General features: G+C 39.3%; 1 protein-coding gene and 1 long non-coding RNA gene across 3 annotated transcripts in view; one reads left to right on the top strand and one right to left on the bottom strand.

The window, feature by feature from the left end:
• Positions 1–367: 367 nt before the first annotated feature.
• The window catches only part of kcnn3 (potassium intermediate/small conductance calcium-activated channel, subfamily N, member 3), a 108,415-nt gene continuing 84,387 nt past the window's right edge, over positions 368–24,395 (bottom strand). The window contains exons 8-10 of the mRNA XM_022674225.2: positions 17,694–17,821; positions 10,700–10,769; positions 368–6,450 (exon numbers count right to left, since the gene is read on the bottom strand). Of these exons, the coding sequence (XP_022529946.1) occupies positions 6,133–6,450; positions 10,700–10,769; positions 17,694–17,821 (516 nt within the window). The 3' untranslated portion in view covers positions 368–6,132. The remainder of the gene's footprint in view (positions 6,451–10,699; positions 10,770–17,693; positions 17,822–24,395) is intronic.
• LOC111193434 (uncharacterized) lies at positions 9,786–24,045 on the top strand. 2 transcript variants are annotated; one of them, XR_007439398.1, is made up of 4 exons: positions 9,786–9,912; positions 10,306–10,414; positions 19,217–19,250; positions 23,161–24,045. It is a non-coding gene; the product is annotated as an uncharacterized LOC111193434 (long non-coding RNA). The 2 variants fall into 2 exon arrangements; XR_007439397.1 differs by lacking the exon at positions 10,306–10,414.

Raw genomic sequence — 24,395 nt, 5'->3', positions numbered from 1 at the left:
ACAACTAAGTGGATTAGTAGACTACTAAATACTAAGTATAGTGGACTACTAAGTGGACTACTGAGTGGACTAGTGAGTGGGCTATAAGACTACTAAATGGACTTCTGAGAGTACTAGTGGACTACTGATCAGTGCAACATTCCACAGCTTCCACAGAACATTTCAAAAGTTATGGGACACAATACAAATTAACAAAGTTCCTGTCCCATAACTTTTGGCATGTTACTGTAGGTCTCAGTGGCGTACACTGACAATAAAACACACTATTTATCAGCCTGCTTCTTAAGAATATCCCATAAGTGAGAATAAAGAACACAGGGGGGGGGGGGGATGGGGGTTAAAAAGACGACGACACAGCACAGTGGTGTTATATAGATATATACTTTATTAATTCTCTCTGTTAAAATAAAATTACAAAATAATTTCAACCTCAAACTGAACCTCCCTTAGCAATAGTTAACGTTATTAAAGTCGGTATCGATATAGCGATCGTAGTTGTCATGACGAATGAGAAGAATGCTATAGTAGTATCGTAATAGTAAATATCGGCTAGAACTGCGTTAGTAATCATTAACGGTAAAAAAAAGTCGAGCGATACAAAGCTAGGTTTCATTTAACAGCATAATAATGTACAATTGTTTTTTTTTTTTTTTTTTTTTTTTTGTTTCGTTTTTGTTTCCAAGCGAGTTTAATTCAGTATTCCGGCCACAGGATGTCACTATGAGACAGGTCTTTTTGTTTTTTTTCCCGCAGAATGGTCTCAGTAGAAATGGGGTCAGCAGTAAAATAGTCTCTTATTCCAAGACACCATGATAACGGATTAAACTCCACTCACAGTAAAACTGACTCTCACATTCTACAGTTGAGCAGCTCTCCTGGTTCCACCTCCGGCGGGCAGTTTTTGTATGTATGATCAGTCCACTGGCTTCAGTTTCCTCTCCTTCTCTTTAAATGGCTGTGAGTCTTATCATCCAGATCCAAACCCCCCCTCTCTTCTTCTTCTCCTCCTTTCTTTTATAACATTCTTTAACATAACATTTACTTTTTTTCATTCATTTCTGTCCCTCTGATTGTTCTCGCCATCATCCCTCGCCTTGCCATGCCTTCCGCTTTCAGACCCCTTCACAGGCGAGGCTGGAGTCGGCTCCTCTTTATAATTCTCTATATAATGTACCATTACACCTTAAAGGAGAAGTCTGGTGTGAAATTAAATTGGGTTATATTGAAACATGATGACGAGTAGGAACCTTCATAGAATAGCCTACCTTCATTTACCCCAAGCATTCCCAAATACAGCACTTTTATCCAATGCTCCTGACAAACTTACAATGCTAGTGATTGGGGCATAAAGTTGCCCATGTAAAGAATATCACTACTTTAGAAATATATAATAATCCACAGAATTATTTTTGATAGTTAGTTTGGCTTAATTTCAAGATGACGATGCATTAAAGAAGTAACTACAGGTACTGTGTGTATAATCAGTGTAATGGACACTTAATAGTGTGTGATATTTCTTCTTTCTTGTGTATTCTTTCACTTCACACAGATTGATAGCTATTTTTGCACCAGAATAAATAATTATTAGCCAATCAAACAGCAGATTAGCCCAACCCACTGCAGTGGAAAACTAAAAATCAGCACACTGAAGTAAAGCATGGTAGCATCCCAGCTAATGTGGCAGAGTAAAAACATTTTCCCACATTTGTGAAAATATATATAAATATATATTTATATATTGCCTCGTTTTACATGTCAGAGCTCTCAGAATTTTACCAATAAAATATTTAACTATTTTGAGCATGCTAATGCTGTAAAATGGTGATTTTTTTTGCATGGGTAATTCTATGCCCCAATCACTAGCATTGTAAACCTATTGGGAGCATCGGCTAAAAGTGCTGTATTTGGGAGTGCTGGGGGAGAATGAAGGTAAGATATTCAACAAAAGTTTGTACTCGTTATCATGTTTCACTAAAACCCAAGTCAATTCCTCACCGGAGTTCTCCTTTAAAGGACTAGTTCAGAAAAAAAAAATTGAATGGAAATGATTCATCGTTGACCCCCCAGATCCAGGTCCATCATCCAAGACATGTTTGAGGTCTGACCTGTGCCTTTGAAGTTTAGAACGGGAGATTGGTGTTAGGCTAATTCTGCTAACAAACACTGGAATTAGGATGCTATAAAATGTAGCACTGGAAATACACACTAAAAATGTCTCTTTATTCAATTAAACTGCATCTAGATTGTCTTCATTTCCGTGGCACAGGCAAATTCAATGTGGTTTAAAACATCTTAAAGCCCTAAAGAACCTAAATCTGAGGTTTATTTTAATATATGTTGATCTGGCTCTGTTGGTAAAATCACAAAGTATGATTTATAAATATAAATATCTATATAAAATTAAAAATCAAGACGTTGCGTCACCCTATCTTTGAGTCTGAGCAACTTGGAAAGCAGGAAGGCTGATGCTAAACAAAAAGATGAAGAGCAGAAGCTAAAGAAAGCTGGAGAGATAAAGCTAAAGATAAAGTTAAAGTAGAAGGGCTAAAGCTAAATCTAGAGAGCTAAAGTTAAAGCTACATCTGGAGAACTAAAGTTAAAGTTAAAACTGGAGAACTAATAATACAGCTAAAGCTTGGGAGCTAACGCTAAATCTAGAGAGCTAAAGCTAAAGCTGGAGAGCTAAAGTTAACAAAACAAAACTGAGCTAAAACTAAACTTGCCAATCTAAAATTAAAGACAAAGCTAAACCTGGAGAGGAAGTGAGAGGGCTAAATCTAAATCTGGAGAGATAAAGTTAAAGCTAAACCTGGAAAGCTAAAGCTAAACTTGGCAAGCTAAAGTTAAAGACAAAGCTAAAGAGGGAGAGCTAAATTAAAGCTAAAGCTTGAGAGTTACAGATAAAGCTGGGGAGCTGAAGTTAAAAAAAAAAAAAAAAAAAAAAAAGCATTTTTTGTCATGTACTTAAAGAAATCCAAGTTCAAGTCCAGTGTTTGTTTGTTTGTTTGTTAGCAATATTAGCTTTACATCTCCCATTTAGAACTAAAGTAGACTCTAACTTAGTGCAGATATTAGATGTTAATAGACGATTGATCGTATTAGAGAATCTTATTGAATCATCTGGGTGCATCTGGGAGGAGTGATTAATCATGTTCATTTGATATATATATCTATATATATATTTTTTTTTTTAACCAAACTGATCATTTAAAGAAAGGAAAGTTTTGAAAGGAAAATTTCGTAGCAGCTCCAGCTTCGCCCCATTTGTAGACAGAGCACTTTGGTAGCAGGTATAATTAGAGAATGTGTAATTGTATGTTTGTGTGTGTGTGTGTGTGTGTGTGTATTGTGTGTGTATTGTGTGTGTGTGTAGACAGACAGTAAGACTGTGTTGTGTGTGTATGTGTGTGTGTGTGTGTGTTTGCATGTATACATTCATGAGAACAGTGTGTAACAGTTGTCTTTCATGTGGAATTACATGAAATATGGCAGTTTCTTCTTTAGCGTTCCTGTGCAGGTGAGCGTCTTCTCCTCGAGGAACGAGCTATCTGGCAGTGTTCCGTGGTGTGACTTTAGTGCATCGTTCGTTTGCGTGTGTGTGTGTGTGTGTGTGTGTGTGTGTGTGTGAGTGTGTGTATGCCTCTGACACACAGTGGATTCCGTCTCCCGTGTCTCTAAGAGCAGGCATCACGTGTGTCTCCGTGTCTAAGCATTTTCAGTGTTTCGTATTATTTATTTGTTATTTTATTTTTTTTTATTTTTGGACAGTGCAGAGTGCCACTAGTCACGTGGTATTGATTGGAACTCTCGTTAAAGGGATGCTCGTTAATACACAATTAGCAGTTAAGATAGAAAATACGTCGTAAAGATACAAAGTCACTGCGGTTAGTTTTCCTGATGGAGGGAGAGACACCTTTTCCTCTAATTAGTGCAGATTCCATTAAAGTATTTGCCATTCATTTAATTACTGCCTCTTATCTCTCTCTCTCTCTTTCTCTCTCGCGCGCGCTCTCTCTCGCTCCCTTGCTTGCTCTCCCTTAATTTTACCCCCCCTCACCCCCATGCCTCATACACACCATCCTCCTCTCCCCCTCGTCACCCTCTTATCTCTCTGTGCAATTCATTTATGCAATTACCACCTTCGCAAACTCTCTCAACTCTTCTTCCAACCTGAATTTTCTCTATCTATCTCTCTCTCACACACCTTTTATTAATACCCATGCGTTCATTTCCAGCTCGGCTAAGGCTAATCTCTCCTTTCACTCCATTCGTTCCCCCTTTCAGGCAGGTTCCACACTGTAATCGAATAGCCGCTCAGTCAACAAAGCTAATGTTGCTTAGAATGAATAAGACTGAGGTCATGCCAATTGGTGGTGGCTACTTTACCATGTCCAAAAGTGTGTAGACATCCCTTCTAATCAGTGGATTCCCAATTTATTGATGAAAGACCTAAAAAATAAAAAGGCATTGCTTGTTTAAGCAATAGAACTTGAAAGGGAATGTGTTATCGTGGATAACATCGCGACCTTGAGTGTTCTATCGCTTTTATACAGCAGCTTTTTTTTACTAATTGAAGAAACAACATAAATAAATAATTTCTAATGAATATGCTTTAATACGGACTAAGCCTTCCGCCAAAAAGTAGTTCCATAACAAGTTCTGCCTGTTAGCTGGGTGGTGATGTTTAGCTAGCTGTGCCTGTAGGACTGTGGTTAGGTTAGCGCAGCTTGCTTTAGCTTAGCATTAGCTTAGCTTAGTTTAACCTGGCTGGTTAACGTTCCGGCTATCAGACTGCGCTGTGGGCGAGTGTGCCTTGGCTGGGCGCTAGCCTGTGCTAAGCTAATGTTACTTGTCTTGTGTGTAACGTTACATGCCGTTACTCAGCAATGCGTTCGTGGAGTGGTACAGATTTAGTGTGAGAAGGCCGTGCTGTTATCTCAAATATCAACACGGTTAAAACACTTCTCAACCAATCAGATTGAGAGGAAGGAGCTAACTGTTGTATAAATAACAAGATGCCATACGACAGCTAGAGTCACTTTCTTTGAGTATAGTTTTATCCTTTATCCTTCATATCCCTCCAATTTAAAAGTAACAAAAAGTTATCAATATATTATCTATTTTCTCTCTCTGTGTTTGCGTACTTTCCAAATATATGAAATATTGCCGAAAATATCTGTTTGCATCAAATTTGATGCTTGGATGTGAACCGCCATAACCAAAGCTAGCACTAGTGCTAATGCTGCTGCACCCAGCCTTAGTGGAAATCTGGAAATCTAAGCCTACTGTAAATAAACGGAAGCATTTTTCTCACCCAAATAAATGGTTTTCAGGAGATAAATCTGTGTAGATTAACATCCCCTGTTCCTTACTAGTGACGAATAATGCGCCTCATAATCTGGTGCGCCTTATAGTGCGAAAAACATGGTAATTAAATTACAGCAATGTAATGTAATTGAGTGAATATAAGCTGTTCCCTGAGCAGAGTGCAGGTGAACTACACACTTCTGGACAAACAGTTTAGTAGTTTCTATTAGTAATTAGCCATGTTGGAGCTGATCTGATTGAGATATTGAACTATTCCACCACTTTGGCTCTGGCTCCTGCCTCTCTCTCTCTCTCTCTCTCTCTCTCTTTCCTTTTTGTCTCTTTTTCTCTTGTTTATTCAGATTCTACACTTCAATACCCGTGCATTCCTTTTTTTTCCGAGTTTGGTTGAGGCTCCACCTCCCTCTCAATCTTTCTTTCTTTCTTTCAGTCAGGCTCTTTTTTTCTTCTTATTTTGGCCCCTCCTACAACTCTGTTTCAGCCATTTTCCACATTTTGCCATGGCCAAATCCGAGACCCCACCCTTCTCTCTTTCTTTCTCTCTTTCTCTCTCTTTTTCAGCCAAGTTCCTCACCATAACACCCATGCATTTCTCCCCAGCTTGGCTGAGGCTCCACCTCCCTCTCTTTCTTTCTTTCTTTCTTTCTTTCTTTCTTTCTTTCTTTCAGTTTGCCTTGGCCAAGTCCGAGACCCCACCCCTCTCTCTTTCTCTCTCTCTCTCATTCTCTTTCTCTTTTTCAGCCAGGTTCCTCACCATAACACCCATGCATTTCTCCCCAGCTTGGCTGAGGCTCCGCCCCTCTCTCAGCAGCTGGAGGTGCTGGTGTTGGGGTTGTCCTCTTTAGAGGCTGTTGTGGGGACAGTTGTGGGTGGGACGGGGGCAGGGGCAGGTGTGAGGAGGGCAGTGGGCGTGACCGGACTCAGGGCCTTGGCGTCTCGCTCCTGCAGCAGGTGGACGAGTGCGGCGTGCTGAGCGCTGAGCGTGGCCGTCAGGTGGGCGGGCAGAGCGCTGAACCCGGCCGTCAGCTGCTCCACCCTCTGCTCCAGACTCAACATCTGCCGCTCCAGGTCCTCGCTGCGGTCGTTCAGCTCCGACATCAGCTCGTACATCACACTCTGCATCTGTGAACAGAGACAGAGAGACTTTGATTTTACCAAATTAAAAAACCTTGATGGATGATCACAATCCATCAAACCAAGCTGAACTGCATGAAGTTTTGCACCAGGAGTGAAGCAGCATAAAGTTATCCAAAAGCAGTGTGTAAGACTGGTGGAGGAGAACATGATGCCAAGAAAAAACAGGGTTTATCACATCAGGGTACTACTTTTTTGCTGTTTTTAGCATTTTCCTTTATATATCTACTAGAGACTAGACTAGAGATTATATCTGTCCAGTATCATTTATTTTACTTTAATATATGGATATATGGAGATATTTGGAGTCCATTATTAGTATTATTAGTATCATGACATTCTGGATCATTGACTTCTGTTACAAATCTAATACAATTCTTCTATTTTTTTAATATCTCAGTTAGGGGTGTGCCATATCCTATAGGGGTGTGTATCATATTGTATGCAATAATAAAATGTAATTTTTATTTTGTTACACAGCAGTGTATTCTTGAAATATATATATATAAGTGTTTTGTCATAAAAAAAAAAATCTTGAAAAAAATACCATGCAATATTGTGAGAAATGGTGTGTAACTGATTTAGAGAAAATGTATTTGTTTTTAAGCATTTAAATCAGCACCGCACTACAGTGACATCTAGCGGCCTCAATCTGTCCTCAATATAGCACAGTGTGTAGTGCAGACTGCTCCCAAGTTCTGCACTCAGTTTTCTATTTTCGATTTTAGCCTTAAATTATCAGACAGTTGAATTTATAATTGAACGTTACACAGACCAGACTAGCCAGTGTAAACAATAGTGCAATATAAAAGTATAAAAGTATACAGGCTGATTAAGTAAATAAGCACACCAGTTCTTTATAGTTCGGCATTGGTAGGGGGGTTAAAGTGTGTGAAATGTGAATGACAGTAGCAGTAAAACACAATAACATTGTACTTCAAAGTACAATAGACAATTAAAGTGAATTTTAACAATGCTTTTTTTGCGTATTCTGAACTTATGTGGTAAAATATGTTGCTGTTATAAAATGTAAACATATATTTCCGAATAACAACTTTTCAGATTTTAAAAATCTGATCCAAAAATTCAAATCTGATTAAAATTTAGACAAAAGTGGAAGATTAAAGGTATGTATCTAAAACTGATTGCACACTTTCTGTAAAATCTATAGTGTAATTTCACTTCACTCCTCAAATATCTCAAATATATTCACCTGCTATATGATATATTTAGCTGAAACTGCTGATTTGAAAAAAAAAACAAACAAAAAAAAAAAACTATGATTTATAAAGAAAAATCATGAAAATTTTCAGGGGTGCCCAAACTATTTCATACCACTGTAGATAAATACTAGGGGTGTCACGATTCTCTAAATCCTTGATTCGATTTTATTTTCGATTTTAGGGTCACGATTCGATTCGATTCTCGATTTTCTTTTTCTACAGCAGAGAGGCCTATACCAGTTTTAGATTAGTCTATGGTCAGCCATTGGTTTGATTCATCAAATTTACAATATATTATTTCAAAAGGTGGGCTTGACATAAGTGATGCAAAGTGATACAAGTGATCTGTAATACACCACATTAGGCACTAATGGTCAAATTTAAATAATTTAATTAAGATATATATGTAATGCCATCTAGTGGCTTTTTTGGTAGCAGCAGTGTGCGCTATTAAAACAGCAATGTGCAACATAACAAAATAAATAATAAAAAAACTCTATCCTACTATAACAGTTACACATAAAAAATAAGACTTTTTCGGTCCCTGAGAATGAGACGTTTTTTTCTTTAATAAAGATATATTATTAACTTTATCTGAGAGAAAGATGCTCCTTAAGGTACCAAAACTATTAACATATTTGAGGCTAGACAAAAAAACTGTGATTTTGTTATTAATGTCATTCTCTGGAGGAAGGGCTGCTCTTTAAGCTACAGTGCACTGCGCCATTTGCGGAAGGGATCGTCGACCCTCTTTTTGACTTCGAGGCTCGAGACCATGACATAATTTCGATCGATTTCGATGAAAGTATCGAAATTGTGACACCCCCAATAAATACTGATTTAAGTTTATCAATTTTGTATCGCACTTATTACTATTATCAATAACATTATATTAGTTCACTGTGATTCTGGATGTTCTTTTGATGGAGGAACAGCAGTTTATAAGGTTCACTCCATGTCTCGAACTCTTATTATTCAACGATACCAAGAAAACACACAGTTTGACTCGTCAGGATGTGTAAGACTGACCCGTGTGACAGCTGTCGCTAACGCAGGGTTTATCCAGCAGCCTCTCTGCTTATCGTGACTGAACGCTTGACAGCGCTGCTGCTAATTGGAACCTCGCTGCACTTTTGTCAGGGGAACCTGAACCATTAGAGTACAGAAGGACAGATGAAGAACATGCGGAGTCTCAGACGGTACAGTATGTTATTGCAGACGCCCCGTGGGAGGCCGCCGCAGCGCGACCGTTTTCGGCCTCTACTGTAGATAGAGCACTTTGAAGAGGAGAAGAGGAGATTATGCGATGGTTATGAATAGTCTCCGGTGGGCGGAGCCTGTCGCTCTCGTCGTCTGACACACGTTATCACACGTAGGCCTGTATTGCTTTGGTTTCTGCATATGTATCTGCAATTATCAGATTTTTCAGACTATAAAGCTCACCAGATTATAGGGCGCATTAGTAAGCGACACTAGTAAGGATGCCTAGATTGAAGAGAACAAGGGTGTCGCCATGTTCCCTTTAATAGGGCCTAAAAAACTGTAATTCTTAAAAAAAAAATTAAAAACATTTTCTTTTAAAAGTCAAATCGAGTGCTGAATGTTAATCTACACAGATTTCTCTCCTGAAACAACATTTATTTGGGTGAGAAAAAAGGCGTTTCCTTTTATTAACAGTTTTAAATGAAGTTTCTCCAGCACTAAGGCTGGGTGCAGCATTAGCATTAGCATTAGATAATTACCGCATTGCTAGAGGTTCATCCCACGTAGCTTGTTTTAACACGATAAACACACAGACTACAGTCAAATATATTCGCTTCTGAGCGACGAAAGAGCTAGCAGTTAGCGCTGTGGTTAGCAGCTAATGCTATTGCTGCTGCACCTAGCCTTAGTGCTGGAGAAACTTCACTGAAAACTCACTTTTATAATGCTGTACTTCAACAGAGTGGCTTTACTGCTCCTTAATACCTGACTGGTAGAATTCATACTTAAGACGCACTGTCGATTTTTGGGAAAATGTAGATTTTCTGTGCACCTTATAGTCTGAAAAAATGATATTTCTTCCATGTTCTTGGTTAACATTATGTTTCTTCATTAAGTTCCTTTTTAAACCTAGGTATACTGTACTTAAACCCAATGTTTTTCTTTGTTCTGTGTAGAGACCTCCAGAGACCTTGCTAATGCATCATCGTGCAGAGCTTCTGTAATGTGCCATCTCTCAAAATATGTAAGAAACGTACTTCACTTTTTTACTTTTGGTGGTGGTTGATTAAATGTAGTCTAAAACAGTTTTTTCGTTTATTTGTAAAACAGTTTTGTGTGGTAGTTAGTGGTGTTTGTTAATAGCTAATGCCTGTATGAGCTGAATAATTGAGCACTCTTGAGAGGGGTATCCATTCATTGGTATTTAACGTCTATTACTCCATGAGTTGTTATACCTGTATACATACACACTACCATTTAATATCTGTCTATGTTTTGTTGTCTCACACTTTCTACGACCGACCTCTCATTCTCTCACTCTAATCATGTCTCTATCTGTCTCTGTGTACCTCTCTCTGTATCTCTTTCTCTCTCTTCCTCTCTACCTCTTTCTCCCTCTCTCTCCACACTCCCACAGTCGTCCCTCTTTTTAACACTTGTTCCGGTTGCTAGGAGACGAAAAGCCACGGAAACAAACGGGTCAAACGGGAGGAGTAGAACGCTGAGATATATTTGGGCAGGCAGAGGTATGTGTGTGTCGTCAGGTATTAGCGAGCTACAGTATGGATCACTGTGGTGCGTGTTCTATTTTGAAGATAGTAAAAGGACATTACGCACAGGCCTGACTATAAACCATGACTATAAACCACTCACTCTGCTGTGTGTGATTGAGTGTGTTTGACTGTGTGTGTATTAATGCCGGTGTGCACACGGCGTGAGCGTACGTGTGGGCGTCGACCGTCTCTCGACACACGTAATGTGTGTGGGCTGCTGTGTGAAACGTACGCAATGGTACGCATGTGTGCTCTCACCTTGGAAAGGTCCACCAGTGTGTTGGCCTGGTCACTGAGCTTTCTCTGCTCCATTTTTACACTTCGCAGCCTGAAAACACACAAATATACAAAGTATAAAGTCATATATACATTTCCAAGTAATAACATATGATATATTTTTTTTAGATTTAAAAAAATCAGATCCAAAAAGTCAAATCTAATTGATTAAAAACTCAGAAATACAGATTTAGACAAATTTAGAAGGTGAAACAATAGATAGATTTAAAGGTATGTATCTAAAACTAAAAGCATCACGCCCCCTGTAGTAAAGGAGGTTTTAATATTTAGATATCAATTCATTTTTAATATAATTTTTCTGTTGGGGTGCCCAAATTTATGCACCTGCCTAATTTATTTGTATTAATTTATTATAATTAATGCTAACTTTCTGTAAATCCTATAAACTTCATTTTACTCCTCAAATATCACTGTGTTCGTCTGCCATATGATATATTTAATTAAATCGTGATTCAGGTTTATCAATTTTGTGTCTCACTTATTACTATTGTCAATAAAATTTTACTATATTTTTTTAAATGTACAAAAAAATGTAAATTTTTTTAAATTTTACACTTCGCAGCCTGCAGTCACAGTGCATTATTAGATATGCCTCTACCTTGAATGTATATATATATATATATATATATATATATATATATATATATATTTTTTTTTTTTTTTTTTAATGCATATATAATTTCTTTATAAATATAATATTTGTTACAGAATCATTTAATTTTCACTAAAATCAACAGTGTGCCTTATAATCTGGTGCTCCTTATGTATGAATTCTACCAGTCAGAAATTAAAAAGCAGTAAAGCCACTCCACTTAAGTACAGAGTTATACAGGAGTTTCAGTTTAGTTCTCCAGCAGTATTAGCATTAGCTGCTAACCGCGCTAAGTGCTAGCTCTTTTGACGTTGTTCAGAGGTGAGTATTATCAGCCTGTAGCCTGCTGCTAGCCCCGGTTAGCACTGCTGGAGCAGCATTAGCATTACCGTTAGTGGTTAGCCACTAATGCTAATCCTCCAGCTGTAGTTGAAATCTCGAAATCTAAGCTTACTGTAAAAAAAACGGAAGCGCTTTACTCATCCGACTGAACAGTTTTTAGGGGGGAAATCTGTGGAGATTAATATCCAGCACTCGTCTGACTTTTCTGAAATGTTGTTTTTTTTAGGATTACAGTTTTGTTTACTTAACTTAGCTTAGCTTTACAGGTCTCGCCAAGCAGCGATGAGACCTGCTGAATTAGAAGGGAAACTGCTGAATTGCGACACTCCTGTTCTTTACTAGTGTTGCATAAAATGCGCCTTATAATCCGGTGCGCCTTATAGTGTGAAAAATATGGTATGTTTACTATATTTCAAGTCAAAACAACCAATAAATGCAACCAATTAATTTAAAAAATGATTGAAAAAAGATACAGAAAAAAATTCAATCTTTACAGCTATATGCAAGGCTATGCAACCCACTGTAACACCTGTTAGACCACCAACACTTTTAACAGATGCATATTTCACACATTATTTCACAAATTATTTACAGATACAGAGAAAATGAGAACCCTAAATACCTGGTCCCTTTAAAGACCTGGTAGACATTTAAAGGGACCCTGTAGGAGACCCCACCCACATATCCCATAGGTCTGTGCAGCATTCTGTAGTTTTCTATTAGCTTCTCTATTATTCCTAGTCTTATTAATGTTGTAATGTCAAAAAGATCTTGATGGGCGTTTTTTCTTTTTTTTTTTTTATTTATTTCCCATTTGTTCCCATTCCCCCTCCTCCCAATTTATCTAAGTATGTCAGCTGCATATCCCCCATCACTAGTGATGCCAAAACACAAGCACACGCCTCCTCAGACACACGTGAAGTCAGACTCCACCTCTTTTTGAAGCAGCTGCTGATGCAGCATTGCTGAGTAGCATCACAGCGCTAACGCTCGCAGGAAAGTGCAGCAACTCGATTCTGATACATCAGCTCACAGATGCAGCCTTGTGCTGATCCACATCACCCTAGAAGTGATGAGGGGAAAGAGAGAGCGCCATCTACTCTACTGTACCCACCCAGAGAGAGCAAGGCCAACTGTGCTCTCTCGGGGCTCCGGCAGCTGATGGCAAGCTGCATGACCGGGATTCGAAATAGCAATTTCCCGATCATAGTGGCAGCGCTTTAGACTGCTGGACCACGCATGCTAAAATGATGATGATATTGATAATTTAAGTCATTCAGTTATTGCATCATTCTATAAATATGCTTTCATGCCTGAGTCCAACTTCTTACCATCCTACTATGACACATATGTCTCATTAACCTCATTAACATCCTGCCTGTGTTTTCATTTCCTTTATTATGTTTGCTGATGTGAATTCCTCTCAATGGAGACATCAGCATTAACCCACACTTACGATAGAGCTAAACATTCAGCAAACAGGCTTATGAGCCTGTGGGCTTCCTCCGCACGCTTACAACAAAAAGGATTGAAGCCATTTAGAGAGGATGCTCTCGGCTGGTGTCTGGATCCAAAAACAGGCCACCAACAAGGGGATTAAAGCCCTAAAAAATATGCGTTTGGCAGCTAGGAGACAGGCAGGGGAGGACGGACACACTAGGCTAACAAGTTAACTTAGCAAGGAGAGCGTGATGAGCCAGGCAGGACAGCCAATGTAAGCATTCCCGAGATGAGCCATCCATCAGCATAGCGGGTGGCGTAATAGCCGCCGCTGTGTGAGCCTAGCCCTGTCTGCTTTCAAAAAGAGAAAGTCTAGGCGTAGGTCCAAATAACATAGGAGGTGACCCATTTTTATTGAAGGGTAGCTACCAAAAAGCTTCATGACGCATTCATAAGTATTAAAAAGTGCATATATAGAGTGAAACACTATATCACCAAGAGTATTCGCTCACCCATCCAAATCACTGAACCAAATCACTGTCATCTTTGGCAATATAGTCTTTTTCCATTATTCCAGTGCTGCGAAAAATATATATTTACCCTCTTACAGATATATTTTGTTTTTGTTTTTATGTCATACTTACATTTTACTTACATTTTGCAGATTATTAAACAAATTTAAACATAAGACAAAGACATCCTGTATGAGGCGCTTAAAGAGACACTAGTAAGGACTAGTAATTACACTAGTAAGGATGAAAAAAGTCATTCTTAACAATTTGCACAAAAAAAGGGCTGGATCTTGATCTATGCATATTTCTCTTCTGAAAACAGTTTATTTGGATGAGTAAAGCGCTTCCTTTTTTTTTACAGTAAGCTTAGATTTCCCATATTATTTTGCTAAGGGTGAGTTTTCAGTGAAGTTTCTCCAGCACTAAGGCTGGGTGCAGCAGCATTAGCAGTAGCTGCTAACTGCAGTGCTAGTGGGACGTAAATGCTGCCCAATAGCACTAGACAGAGGAACTTTTTTCCAGAGTTTTTTGGAAACCCAGGGCGCTGAATACAGTCCAATATACTCACCTCTAAATGGCTAAAAAGCTAGCGCAGTGGTTAGCGGCTAAAGCTAATGCTGCTGCACCCAGCCTTAGTGCTGGAGAAACTTCAAAGAAAAATCACCCTTATAATGCTGTACTTTAACAGAGTGGCTTTATTGCTCCTACATACCTGACTAGTAGAATTTATACATAAGGTGCACTGGATTATAATTATGTTATATATCGATTTTTTGAAAAATGAAAGGATTTTAAGTGCGTCTTATATCTGTTTTAAATGATGATTTCATTTATTAAGGGAAAAAAAGCTAATAAAATAATAAAACATACAAAGTCAGTCTGGAAAAGGTTACAATCCCATTTCTAGAAGGTTATAGTAGAAAAGTTAATACACACATTTTATCAAAAGCCGTTTTTGCTTTGTTTCTGCTCTAGTTTGCTAAAGGATTGCTGCTGCTAAACAGTGCTAATTCTCACAGTAGGCTAGGCTAATCCACACGGCCTCCTCACACAGACATGGTGTTAGGCCCCCGCTGTCCTGTAGGTGCCAATGGACTGACAATTAGCTGGCAGGAGCTAAATCCAATGCTCTCAGGCACCTGAGGGCTTGGCTAGGTCAGCCGAGCTAACTGCTGTGAAAACCACTCTACACAACTGGTGCACGGCGCTCGCTGCATGTTCTGAAGCCCAGATGGTCACAGCTAAAGCTCAGAATTAGCAGACTAGATCCAGCCACACGGTCAGCCGGGATGTGGTCGTCATCGCTGTGAGGTTATTTTGTCTGTTGCATGTGAAGGGCATAACGGAATCAGTCGATACAGCTGTATTTATATTATTATTATGCTACAAGTGGGCTCAGAGTCACTGTCTTGTTGCATGACCTACTTATAGTTAAGCTTCAACCCTTAGATCCTACATCTTACAGGAGAATGTCCTGGTACAGTCCAGAATTCATAGATCCATCTATAAATAGCATAGCAAGGTGTGTTGGACATAAGGCATCAGAGCAGTCTCAAGCTCTAATGCTCCCACCCCCATGTTTAACAGCTGGGAAGTGGTTCTTATATTGGAATGCAATACAAACATAACACTCCTGTAGTGTTTTTTGTCACATTTTTAGGTCCTGTTTGGACAGGATCATGATTTATTCAATTTTTCTCAAGTTTGTAAGTTCTTGATGAGGTATTTTAATGCGAGGCAAAGAAGATAAAGTATTAGGGGATGTGAAAATGCAAAAAATGTACCTCTGTTGCCATGGAAGCGATGGGAACACCTGAATTCTATGACTTGGATGGATAAGTGAATACCTTTAGTAGTATTAGCATAAATCATCACCTTCAAATTAGATAACCATATTTTTCAGACTATAAGGCGCACCATCTTATAAGATATACTATCAATGAAATTTATTTTCATACATGAGGTGCACCGGATTATAAGGCACACTGTCAATTTTTGGGAAAATGAAAGGATTTTAAGTGCACCTTATAGTGCGAAAAATACGGTAAATCATTAACTTTGTGCTCAGGGTCATTGTCTTGTTGCATGGCCCACGTACAGTTATGCTTCAGTCCTCAGACACATATGCTATAACATTTTCTTCTAGGATTTTTTAGGATGTCAGAGCCCTGACACAGTCCAGAACTTTTTTATTTTATATCTGAAACCATTTTTAAATCATCCATCATGGTGGATTGATGTTGTTTTAATCTCCCTCTCGGTGGCTGTAATGCAGCACCACTCGGAAGCTGATAAACACCTCAGAGTGAGAGAGTCAGCCAGGCTAAAATAGAGCCTCCTCACAGGGGGTTAGTTTAAAACATGCCTTAAACATAATGACTTAATGGCTGTGTATAAGCAAAGACAGCACAGCGCAACATCCATCAAAGCTCATAACATAACTCCGCTGGCTGGTTTCAGTATGATATGATATGTAACTCTCTTTTTTTCTCCTCTTGACTGTCTTTCCATCTCCAGTGTACCAGTGTATTCATAAGTCCAAGCTATATTGGCATCCCAGCAGTCTTAAGCTCTAATACTCCCGCCCCCATGCTTAACAGTTATTGGAATGCAGTATAAACATTATGCTTTTCATTTGTCTGCCTTTCTATCATGCTTCTGTGTTCTTTCTGAGAGTATTGTCCTTATTTGTGCTAATATTATTCTTCACAGGTCATTATTTTTTTAAGGTCTGTTTGAATAGAATTTTAAAAATAATTTTCATGTTAATTTTCTCAAGTTCCTCAGGGGTGTCCAAACTACGGCCCGCGGGCCATTTGCGGCCCCTTTTCCTTTTTTGTACCGGCCTGCGAGGTATTTTAGAAATAGAATGAAAGTTGTTAAGCAGGTTTTTATAATGTGAGATTCAAAGTTTGAACGCTAGGTGTCAGAAACGGGCCAAAGAGTCTAAAAGCAGAGAGTGTGCATTTCTAGCGCAGAAAAACAGGCCAAAGAGTCTAAAAGCGGAGAGTGTGCATTTCTAGCGCAGAAAAACAGGCCAAAGAGTCTAAAAGCGGAGAGAGTGTGCATTTCTAGAGCAGAAAAACAGGCCAAAGAGTCTAAAAGCGGAGAGTGTGCATTTCTAGCGCAGAAAAACAGGCCAAATAGTCTAAAAGCGGAGAGAGTGCGCATTTCTAGCGCAGAAAAACAGGCCAAAGAGTCTAAAAGCGGAGAGAGTGCGCATTTCTAGCGCAGAAAAACGGGGCAAAGAGTCTAAAAGCGGAGAGAGTGCGCAGTTCTAGCGCAGAAAAACGGGCCAAAGAGTCTAAAAGCGGAGAGAGTGCGCAAGTTGCCGTAATTAAGGAGTTTAATATTAAGAGACATCATGAAATGAAACATCAATTTGAAAAATCTTAGATTACACAACACTGTCAAAGATAAAGATAGTAAGTCAAGTAAAATGGTGTGTAAATGAAATAATCAGGAAGATGTATTATTTAAAGTGGTATATTTCATTATTTGTTTTATTACAGAGTCTGTGGCCCGTGACTTCAAATATATTTCTCCTTCTGGCCCCCAACAAAAAAAGTTTGGACACCCCTGGCCTAGGCCCTAAAAGAGGCATTTTGCAGGTTCTTAAATTTTTTTGGAAGAGGAAATCTCAATATAAGTAGAAGAGATGTGCGTGGTTACAAAATCAATGCACATATAACCTCCAACAGTATCTTGTGGCCACAGATAAAGAGGTTTGTTCACATGCCTAACATTATGGGCTCTATTGGTACCAATTGGTCTTATATAATATTTTAATTATTTGAGCCATAATCATTAACACAGTAATCTATATAATATATGAGTTTTACAGTTTAAACTGAATTAGTATAAAGTGCCTGGAAAAAGTATTCATACCCCTTTTATTGTATCACATTTTTTCTTGTTACACCCACAAATTTAAATGTGTTTTATTGGGATTTAATGTGATAGACTCGAACAAAGTAATGCATAATTGTGAAGTAACAAGAAAAAGACAAATGAATAGTTTTTGAAAGTGATGCTATGGATGGAATGGCTATGTACTGGCTGCACTCACTGGTGGATGGCTTGCAGGAACTTCCTCTGGTGCTTGCGGACGCGGGAGTGGTCAATTTTCTTCATCAGCTTCGTGTGTTTGTAGATGAGCCAGGTCTCCCGGAGAACGTTGGCCGCCGCATTTTTTATCTGTGGGGAAAGTCAGCAAAACAATGGCGTTAGCAACAGTCCCCCCTGAGGCCTCCATATTCCCCAGAGCCACGAATACAAACATTCACCAGCCCAAAAACACTCCTCCTCTTGAGTGATGGTGTCCCTCAGGGCTAACTCCTTGAAGTCCACGCTTATTAGGGAGTTATTAGTCCTGACCTCGCTCTACATAGTGAAATTTTGATGCAACATCAACTGCTTGAAACTGGTGTTGCATAATATAATAATATAAGACCTTGCTGCAAACCACCTGAGTATTTACTGATAGTTACAGTATCTTACTAAAGTCAGTACCCTGCTCACATTTGTGTAAATTGTGTAGTTTATTATATTGCTTCATTGGATTGAACACCAAATGTACAGGGGTTGAACAATGAAACAGAAACACCTGGTTTTAGAGCACAATATTATAATTTATTGTGGTGACGGACAGTTCTAGTGGAAACAGGAGAGCATCCACAGTTAATCCTGTTGGATGTGGTCGGTCCTTCATGGTGGTATGCTGACATTACCCTGGATACCGTGGCTCTTGATGCATCACAAAGACTTGCTGTCTTGGTCACAGATGCGCCAGCAAGACGTGCACCAACAATTTGTCCTCTTTTGAACTTTTGAACTCTGGTATGTCACCCATAATGTTGTGTGCATTGCAATATGCAAATATTTAGAGCAGAACTGTGCTCTTACCCTGCTAATTGAACCAACCTTCACACTCTGCTCTTACTGGTGCAATGTGCAATTAATGATTAAAGATCGGTCACCAGGCTGCTCCAATTTAGCCATGAAACCTAAAATCCCACACTAAAATGAGACAGGTGTTTCATTTTCAGCTCTCGGCTTACGTAGCTTTACTGCGATATCCAGTCCCCGGTCTACAACACCCAGGATGCACCACACACTGACATCACTCTCGTTCACAATCACATGACACTGCACCCGGAAGCCCATCACCTGAATATTGACTTCTTGATTTCACCTGTTACACAGACTATACTTTTATACTTTTAGTAGTTTTAAAACCAGAACTTTTACAGTTTTACTTGAGTTAAAAGCTCGATACTGAGTTGATACTTTAACTTTTACAGAAGTATTTTAAAACTCTTGCATCTATACTTCTACCTGACCCCAATACAAAGCGAGACATTCCACGAACTTCCTTTAGCCCAGCTAAAGTCATACCCTACACCCATTCCTGGTTGTTGTTTTTTTTTCAGCTGGAAAACAATTTACTTTATAATTTATTTAATTTTTTATTTGATTTAATTTCTACGGGTTAAGTGCAAACCATTTCCTTCACAAGTTCTGATTGAATTTTGGTACAGAGGATTCCAAGTGATGAAGCTTTTCAGGTGTTTTTTTGTTCTAATCTTGCAGGAAACACAGTTTGCACAGGTGTACCACAGTACAGGTAAGAACTGCTGTCGCCATACCTTTTTTTTCTAGTTTAAAGAAATGAATGGACCTCTCTGATGTCTAAGGTTTGGCCCTGTAATGCAGGAATGTATGTATTTAAATAAATTAAATAAACCAAGAATAAATGCTAAATATATTGGGCTGATGCTGTCTGCAATCTAACACAAGTTAAAGAAATGTAAGAAGCACTGTTTTGTTCTTGGAGCTGTATATATATATATATATATATATATATATATATATATATATATATATATATATATATATATATATAAAAAAGCTATTGATTTCACTGTAAAAGTGAAAAAAGACCCGCTTTTCGAGTTCAAGGGAGCAGATTTGCTCACCGATCATGTCTGCGGCAGATCTTTTTAACCATGCACTTCCCCTCGCCAGATAAAAGCAGATCAGCCATATCGAGCCAGAATTCCCGGAGGGCAGGAACCTCTCACAGCTGTGATATCCAGCATGGCAGTTTCATTCATTATGAAAGCAACCGAGTGAGGGCGGGGGTTCTGGAGGGGGGGGGGCTTCTGTAAGAATCTTTGAAAACATGACTACTGGTTCGAGTCAAATGTCAAGGCAGATTTAAGTCTCTTTACTGTGCTGAGTGTGTCAGCGCTAAAGCTAGAGCTAGAGCTTTCGCAACTCTTACATGTGGCACGAGACAAAAAAGAGAACGAAAAAAGGTGAGAAATGGGGGTTTGAAATAGAAATGATCGTGGAACTTCAAAGGGGTGCCACTCCGAGAGGAAAGAACAATTACATTCCTCGCTCTGCGGCGCAGCGAGGACGAGCCTTCCCGCTTTTTAATAAGCTCCTGATTTGACGGCGCACCTCCGGCCATCGGGCAGCAGGAAGGCATGCCTAATATATTTTCCAGGCCAGCAGCTTCAGGTAATGTTCACATTAAACCATCAGAGTGGAGAATAAATGTATAAATGTGATCTCAGTGGTTTTGAGCATGGTGTGATTGTTGGTGTCAGAAGGGGCTGGTTTGGGTTTGAGCATTTATAGAATCCGTCTGCTGATCTTCTGAGATTTTTAGCTCTACAGTCTCTAGAACATGTTTACTTAAAGTGATGTAATAAAAAACACACATACAGTGAGCATTAGATCTGCTAAAGGAAGCACCTTAAGAGATTTAAGAGTTGGATCTGACAAAAAGGCTACAGTAGCTCAGATAAATACTCTGTACAATTGTGGTGAGAAAAACAGCTCTGTGCTCTTATTTTTTTTTTATATTTATTGATTTTATTTCCCCTAATTTCTCCCCAATTTTGCTTAGCCAATTACCCACTATTAGTGATCCCCCAACACCAGGAGGGTAAAGACTAGCAAACACCTCCTCCGACATATGTGAAGTCAGACTCCGCCTCCGAGTAGCATCACAACGCTAACACTCAGAGTTAAAAGCGCAGTGACTCGGTTCTGATACATCAGCTCACAGACGCAGCCTTGTGCTGATTGACATCACTCCAAGAGTTTATGCGGGGAAAGAGCGCCATCTGCTGTACTGTACCCACCCAGAGTAAGAGCAAGACCAGTTGTGCTCTCTCAGGGCTCTGGCAACTGACGGCAAGCTGCATGACCTGGATTCAAACCTGCAATCTCCCAATCATATTGGCAGCAATTTAAACCACTGGACCACTCTGTGTCCCATATTTTACAACTCTTACAGTTGTGGACATGCTCTATGTGACTGGCTGGGTAGATGGCACTGGCATCTGTTGGCTGATGTTTCCAAAGCTGTGGATCTGGTGCTTTCTTTTGAGTGTAATGAGAGCATTGCAACTGATAGGAGGAGCCCTTCTAAAAAAGTGAGGTAATTGGCTCAGCTAATTTAGGGGAAAATATTAGGTAAAAATTACAAAAAAAGAAAGCAAAACATGCCCAACCCTGCGGAAGATGGTCTACAACAGCATGAGACCAGATCAGGTTTAATTTCTTTCAGCCAAGAACAGAAAGCTGAGGCTGCAGTGGAGACAGGTTCACAAGAACTAGACAGTTAAAGACCAGAGAAACAGAGAAGAATCATGATTTCTACTGAGGCTCACAGATGGAAGGGTCAGAATTTGGTACAAACAGCTTGCGTCCATGGATCCAACCATCAAGAGTCAAATGTCAAGGCTAATTTGAGTCTCTCTTCCATGTCTGTGTAACTTCAAAGGGGTGCCACTCGATACAGGAAGAACAATTACAGTCCTCTGTCTGCAGTAAGGGGAGGACAGCGCCTTCCCGTTTTTAATAAGCTCCTGATTTGACGGCACACCTCCGGCCATTGGACAGCATGAAGGCAGGCGAGCGTTTTTTGTTTTTTTTCCCAGGCTCCAGATTTAGCACGGCAGCGTTTTGATTAATTAGCAGAGGTCAGTGTTTTTAATAAAACAAGTGTGAGAGTTCTGCCCCCGACCGCAACAGAGGTTTAATTTAAGAGAGAGAGAGAGCGCGAGAGAGAGAGAGAGCGAGAGAGAGCGCGAGAGGAAGAGAGAGAGAGAGAGATGGATTATAGAATCATCAGGTCCATATTAACAGCTACTCAAGAGCAATCCCTGGGAGCTTCTAGACACCGGTCCCAATGCAATTGTTCTATGAATAGCTGGATGATTTGTTTTCCAAAATGCAATATACCACAGACTCACAACACATTAAGCTACCATATGAACACCCTAACGTTTTCATTGCATTTGTTTTATCTAAAGCTCACCACAGAAATTAATGAACCATTATTCAGTAAATATCCCAGCACAGGACATTTACAGTGACGTTTTTTTTCTGAAGGCATAGAGAGACGCTTTTACTCACAACAGTAAAACAACTGCAGTAGGGATGAAGTAGGGATGCACCAAAATAAGACGTTTTGTCCAAAAGAAAATGAAGCATTTTTCGATTTTTTAATTGTTTTCATTAGACTCCAGCATAAATAGTTTTTTGGTTTTGCTTCTAAAAGAAAGGCATTTAAACTATTTATTAAAAAACACTTAGGACCCTATTGTATACCCTGCATAAGGCACGTCACAATGCTCTTTGCTACCTTACACCCCATCAACAGTCTATTTTCACACCTTGCGACTGCACTGTTACAATAGCGGCAGAGTTTAGGAATAAATCTACACTGATGGCCGTGGTGTTCTGGAAGTATCTTGGCAGTGGAAACACAGGAGCTCCACTGACTGATTAAAACCCTGACAACAGTCAATCATTAGAGTTCATTCCTATAGGTGCTTCCCGCGCTCGTACACACACAAAGACACGGACGCATTGTAGAGCGCAAACTCGACTTTTAACTCAACAATAAATGGAATAAAGTATAAAATAACATTGCTGTTCCTTTAATTAAATGAGCTGCTGGTGTATCTTAACAGTGTGAACGAGCAGCTCAGTATCTGTCTCTGCTGAGACAAAGCACGAAAGTGGCGCGCTGTTAAGATACGAACGTGCCAAAGTCAGAGCTCACCCGGCTCTTAAAGGGAATGAAAGCTGGCACACTGATTGGTTTATTTAACGTTACGCCCAAAACACACAATCCTCAATTGAGTGGTGCATTATAGATCACTAAAATAGAGCCCAAATATATATTATACTTTTAATATACTGATAGATAAACCTACAAAGCACAATACAATGGTTGTAGGAACGTGTAATGTGGACTGATAAAAAGACTAATATTAAAGGAAACACTGCAATATGATTTAAAATAAATATTTTCGGATTTCAACAAATATTCACTGCATCTCTTTTTTTCTTAGTGCTGGGAATCAAAATGTGAATGTTGGTAGGAAATCTCACGTTTAAGTTTTACGCCTTCACTCCAGCTCCACTCCAAAATGATGACTTTTTTAATTTTACGATTTTACAGTGATCACAAAAATGCTTAACAAACCAAAAATATATTTATTTTTCAGATTCCTCAAGATAACCCCCCTCCTTCCGCTGGAGCTTCACACAGTCTTGGCATTCTCTCAAGCAGTTTCATCAGCAGCCACCTGGGATGCTTCTCCAGCAGACTTGAAAAAGATACTCAGAGGCTTTCTAAGACCTTGCTGGCTGCTGAAAAGGATGTCTTGGACGATGTTTAAAAAAAGACGTGTTTTTCCCACTGAGATAAACTCATACCTAGACGTAAACAATTGTCCAGATTTTAAAAGGCTTGAGTCTTTGGGTCAAAATTCATTCAGACAGGTTGCTCAGGATGGTTGCGATGAAATCTTATGTGAAGTGAAATTTTGAAATTGAAATCTTATGTGAATTACAACATGGAACAGAACATCCTTGCTATTCATGACTATCTTATGAGAAATTGCTGTCAAAATTTGAGGTAAGATCATTAAATATTAACTAACTCTGCTGTTTCTAAGCATTAAGAAAGTCTCGCACCAATGGGAGATCCTTCAAATGTAATGAATTTGACAAAAAATGGTTCAAATGTAACAACCACAGGGGTTGGACAATGAAACTGAAACATCTAATAATTGATTGTGGTGACGGACAGTTCTGGTGGAAACAGGAGAGTTGAGGTGCACATTGAATTCTGCGTGATTTGATCAGCCGTGGTTTTATGTTTTTTGGATACAATCCGGGTTAGCACCCGAACATCCCTTTCAGACAGCTTCCTCTTACAGCGTCCACAGTTAATCCTGTTGTGGTTGATCCTTCTTGGTGGTATCTCGCTGACATTACCCTGGATACCGTGGCTCTTGATGCATCACAAAGACTTGCTGTCTTGGTCACAGATGCACCAGCAAGACGTGCACCAACAATTTGTCCTCTTTTGAGCTCTGGTATGTCACATAATACCATAATGTTGTGTGCATTGCATTATTTAGAGCAGAACTGTGCTCTTACCCTGCTAATTGAACCAAACTTCACACTCTGCTCTTACTGGTGCAATAATGTGCAATTAATGATTAAAGATTGGCCACCAAGCTGCTCCAATTTAGCCATGAAACCTAAAATCCCACACTAAAATGATGACAGGTGTTTCAGTTCCATTGTCCAACCCCTGTATGTATATGATTGTCTATGACTGAGAGATCATCGCTGGATTGAATCCCGGTCATGCAGCTTGCCATCATATTTTAAAGTATGATTTTATTTATTAAGGTAAAAAAGCTATTTAAACAAACCTGGCCCTCAGTGA

Source organism: Astyanax mexicanus, chromosome 6 (genome assembly GCF_023375975.1).
Source record: "Astyanax mexicanus isolate ESR-SI-001 chromosome 6, AstMex3_surface, whole genome shotgun sequence".
NCBI classification, from domain to species: domain Eukaryota; kingdom Metazoa; phylum Chordata; class Actinopteri; order Characiformes; family Acestrorhamphidae; genus Astyanax; species Astyanax mexicanus.
This window is presented reverse-complemented; position numbering and strand designations above follow the sequence as displayed.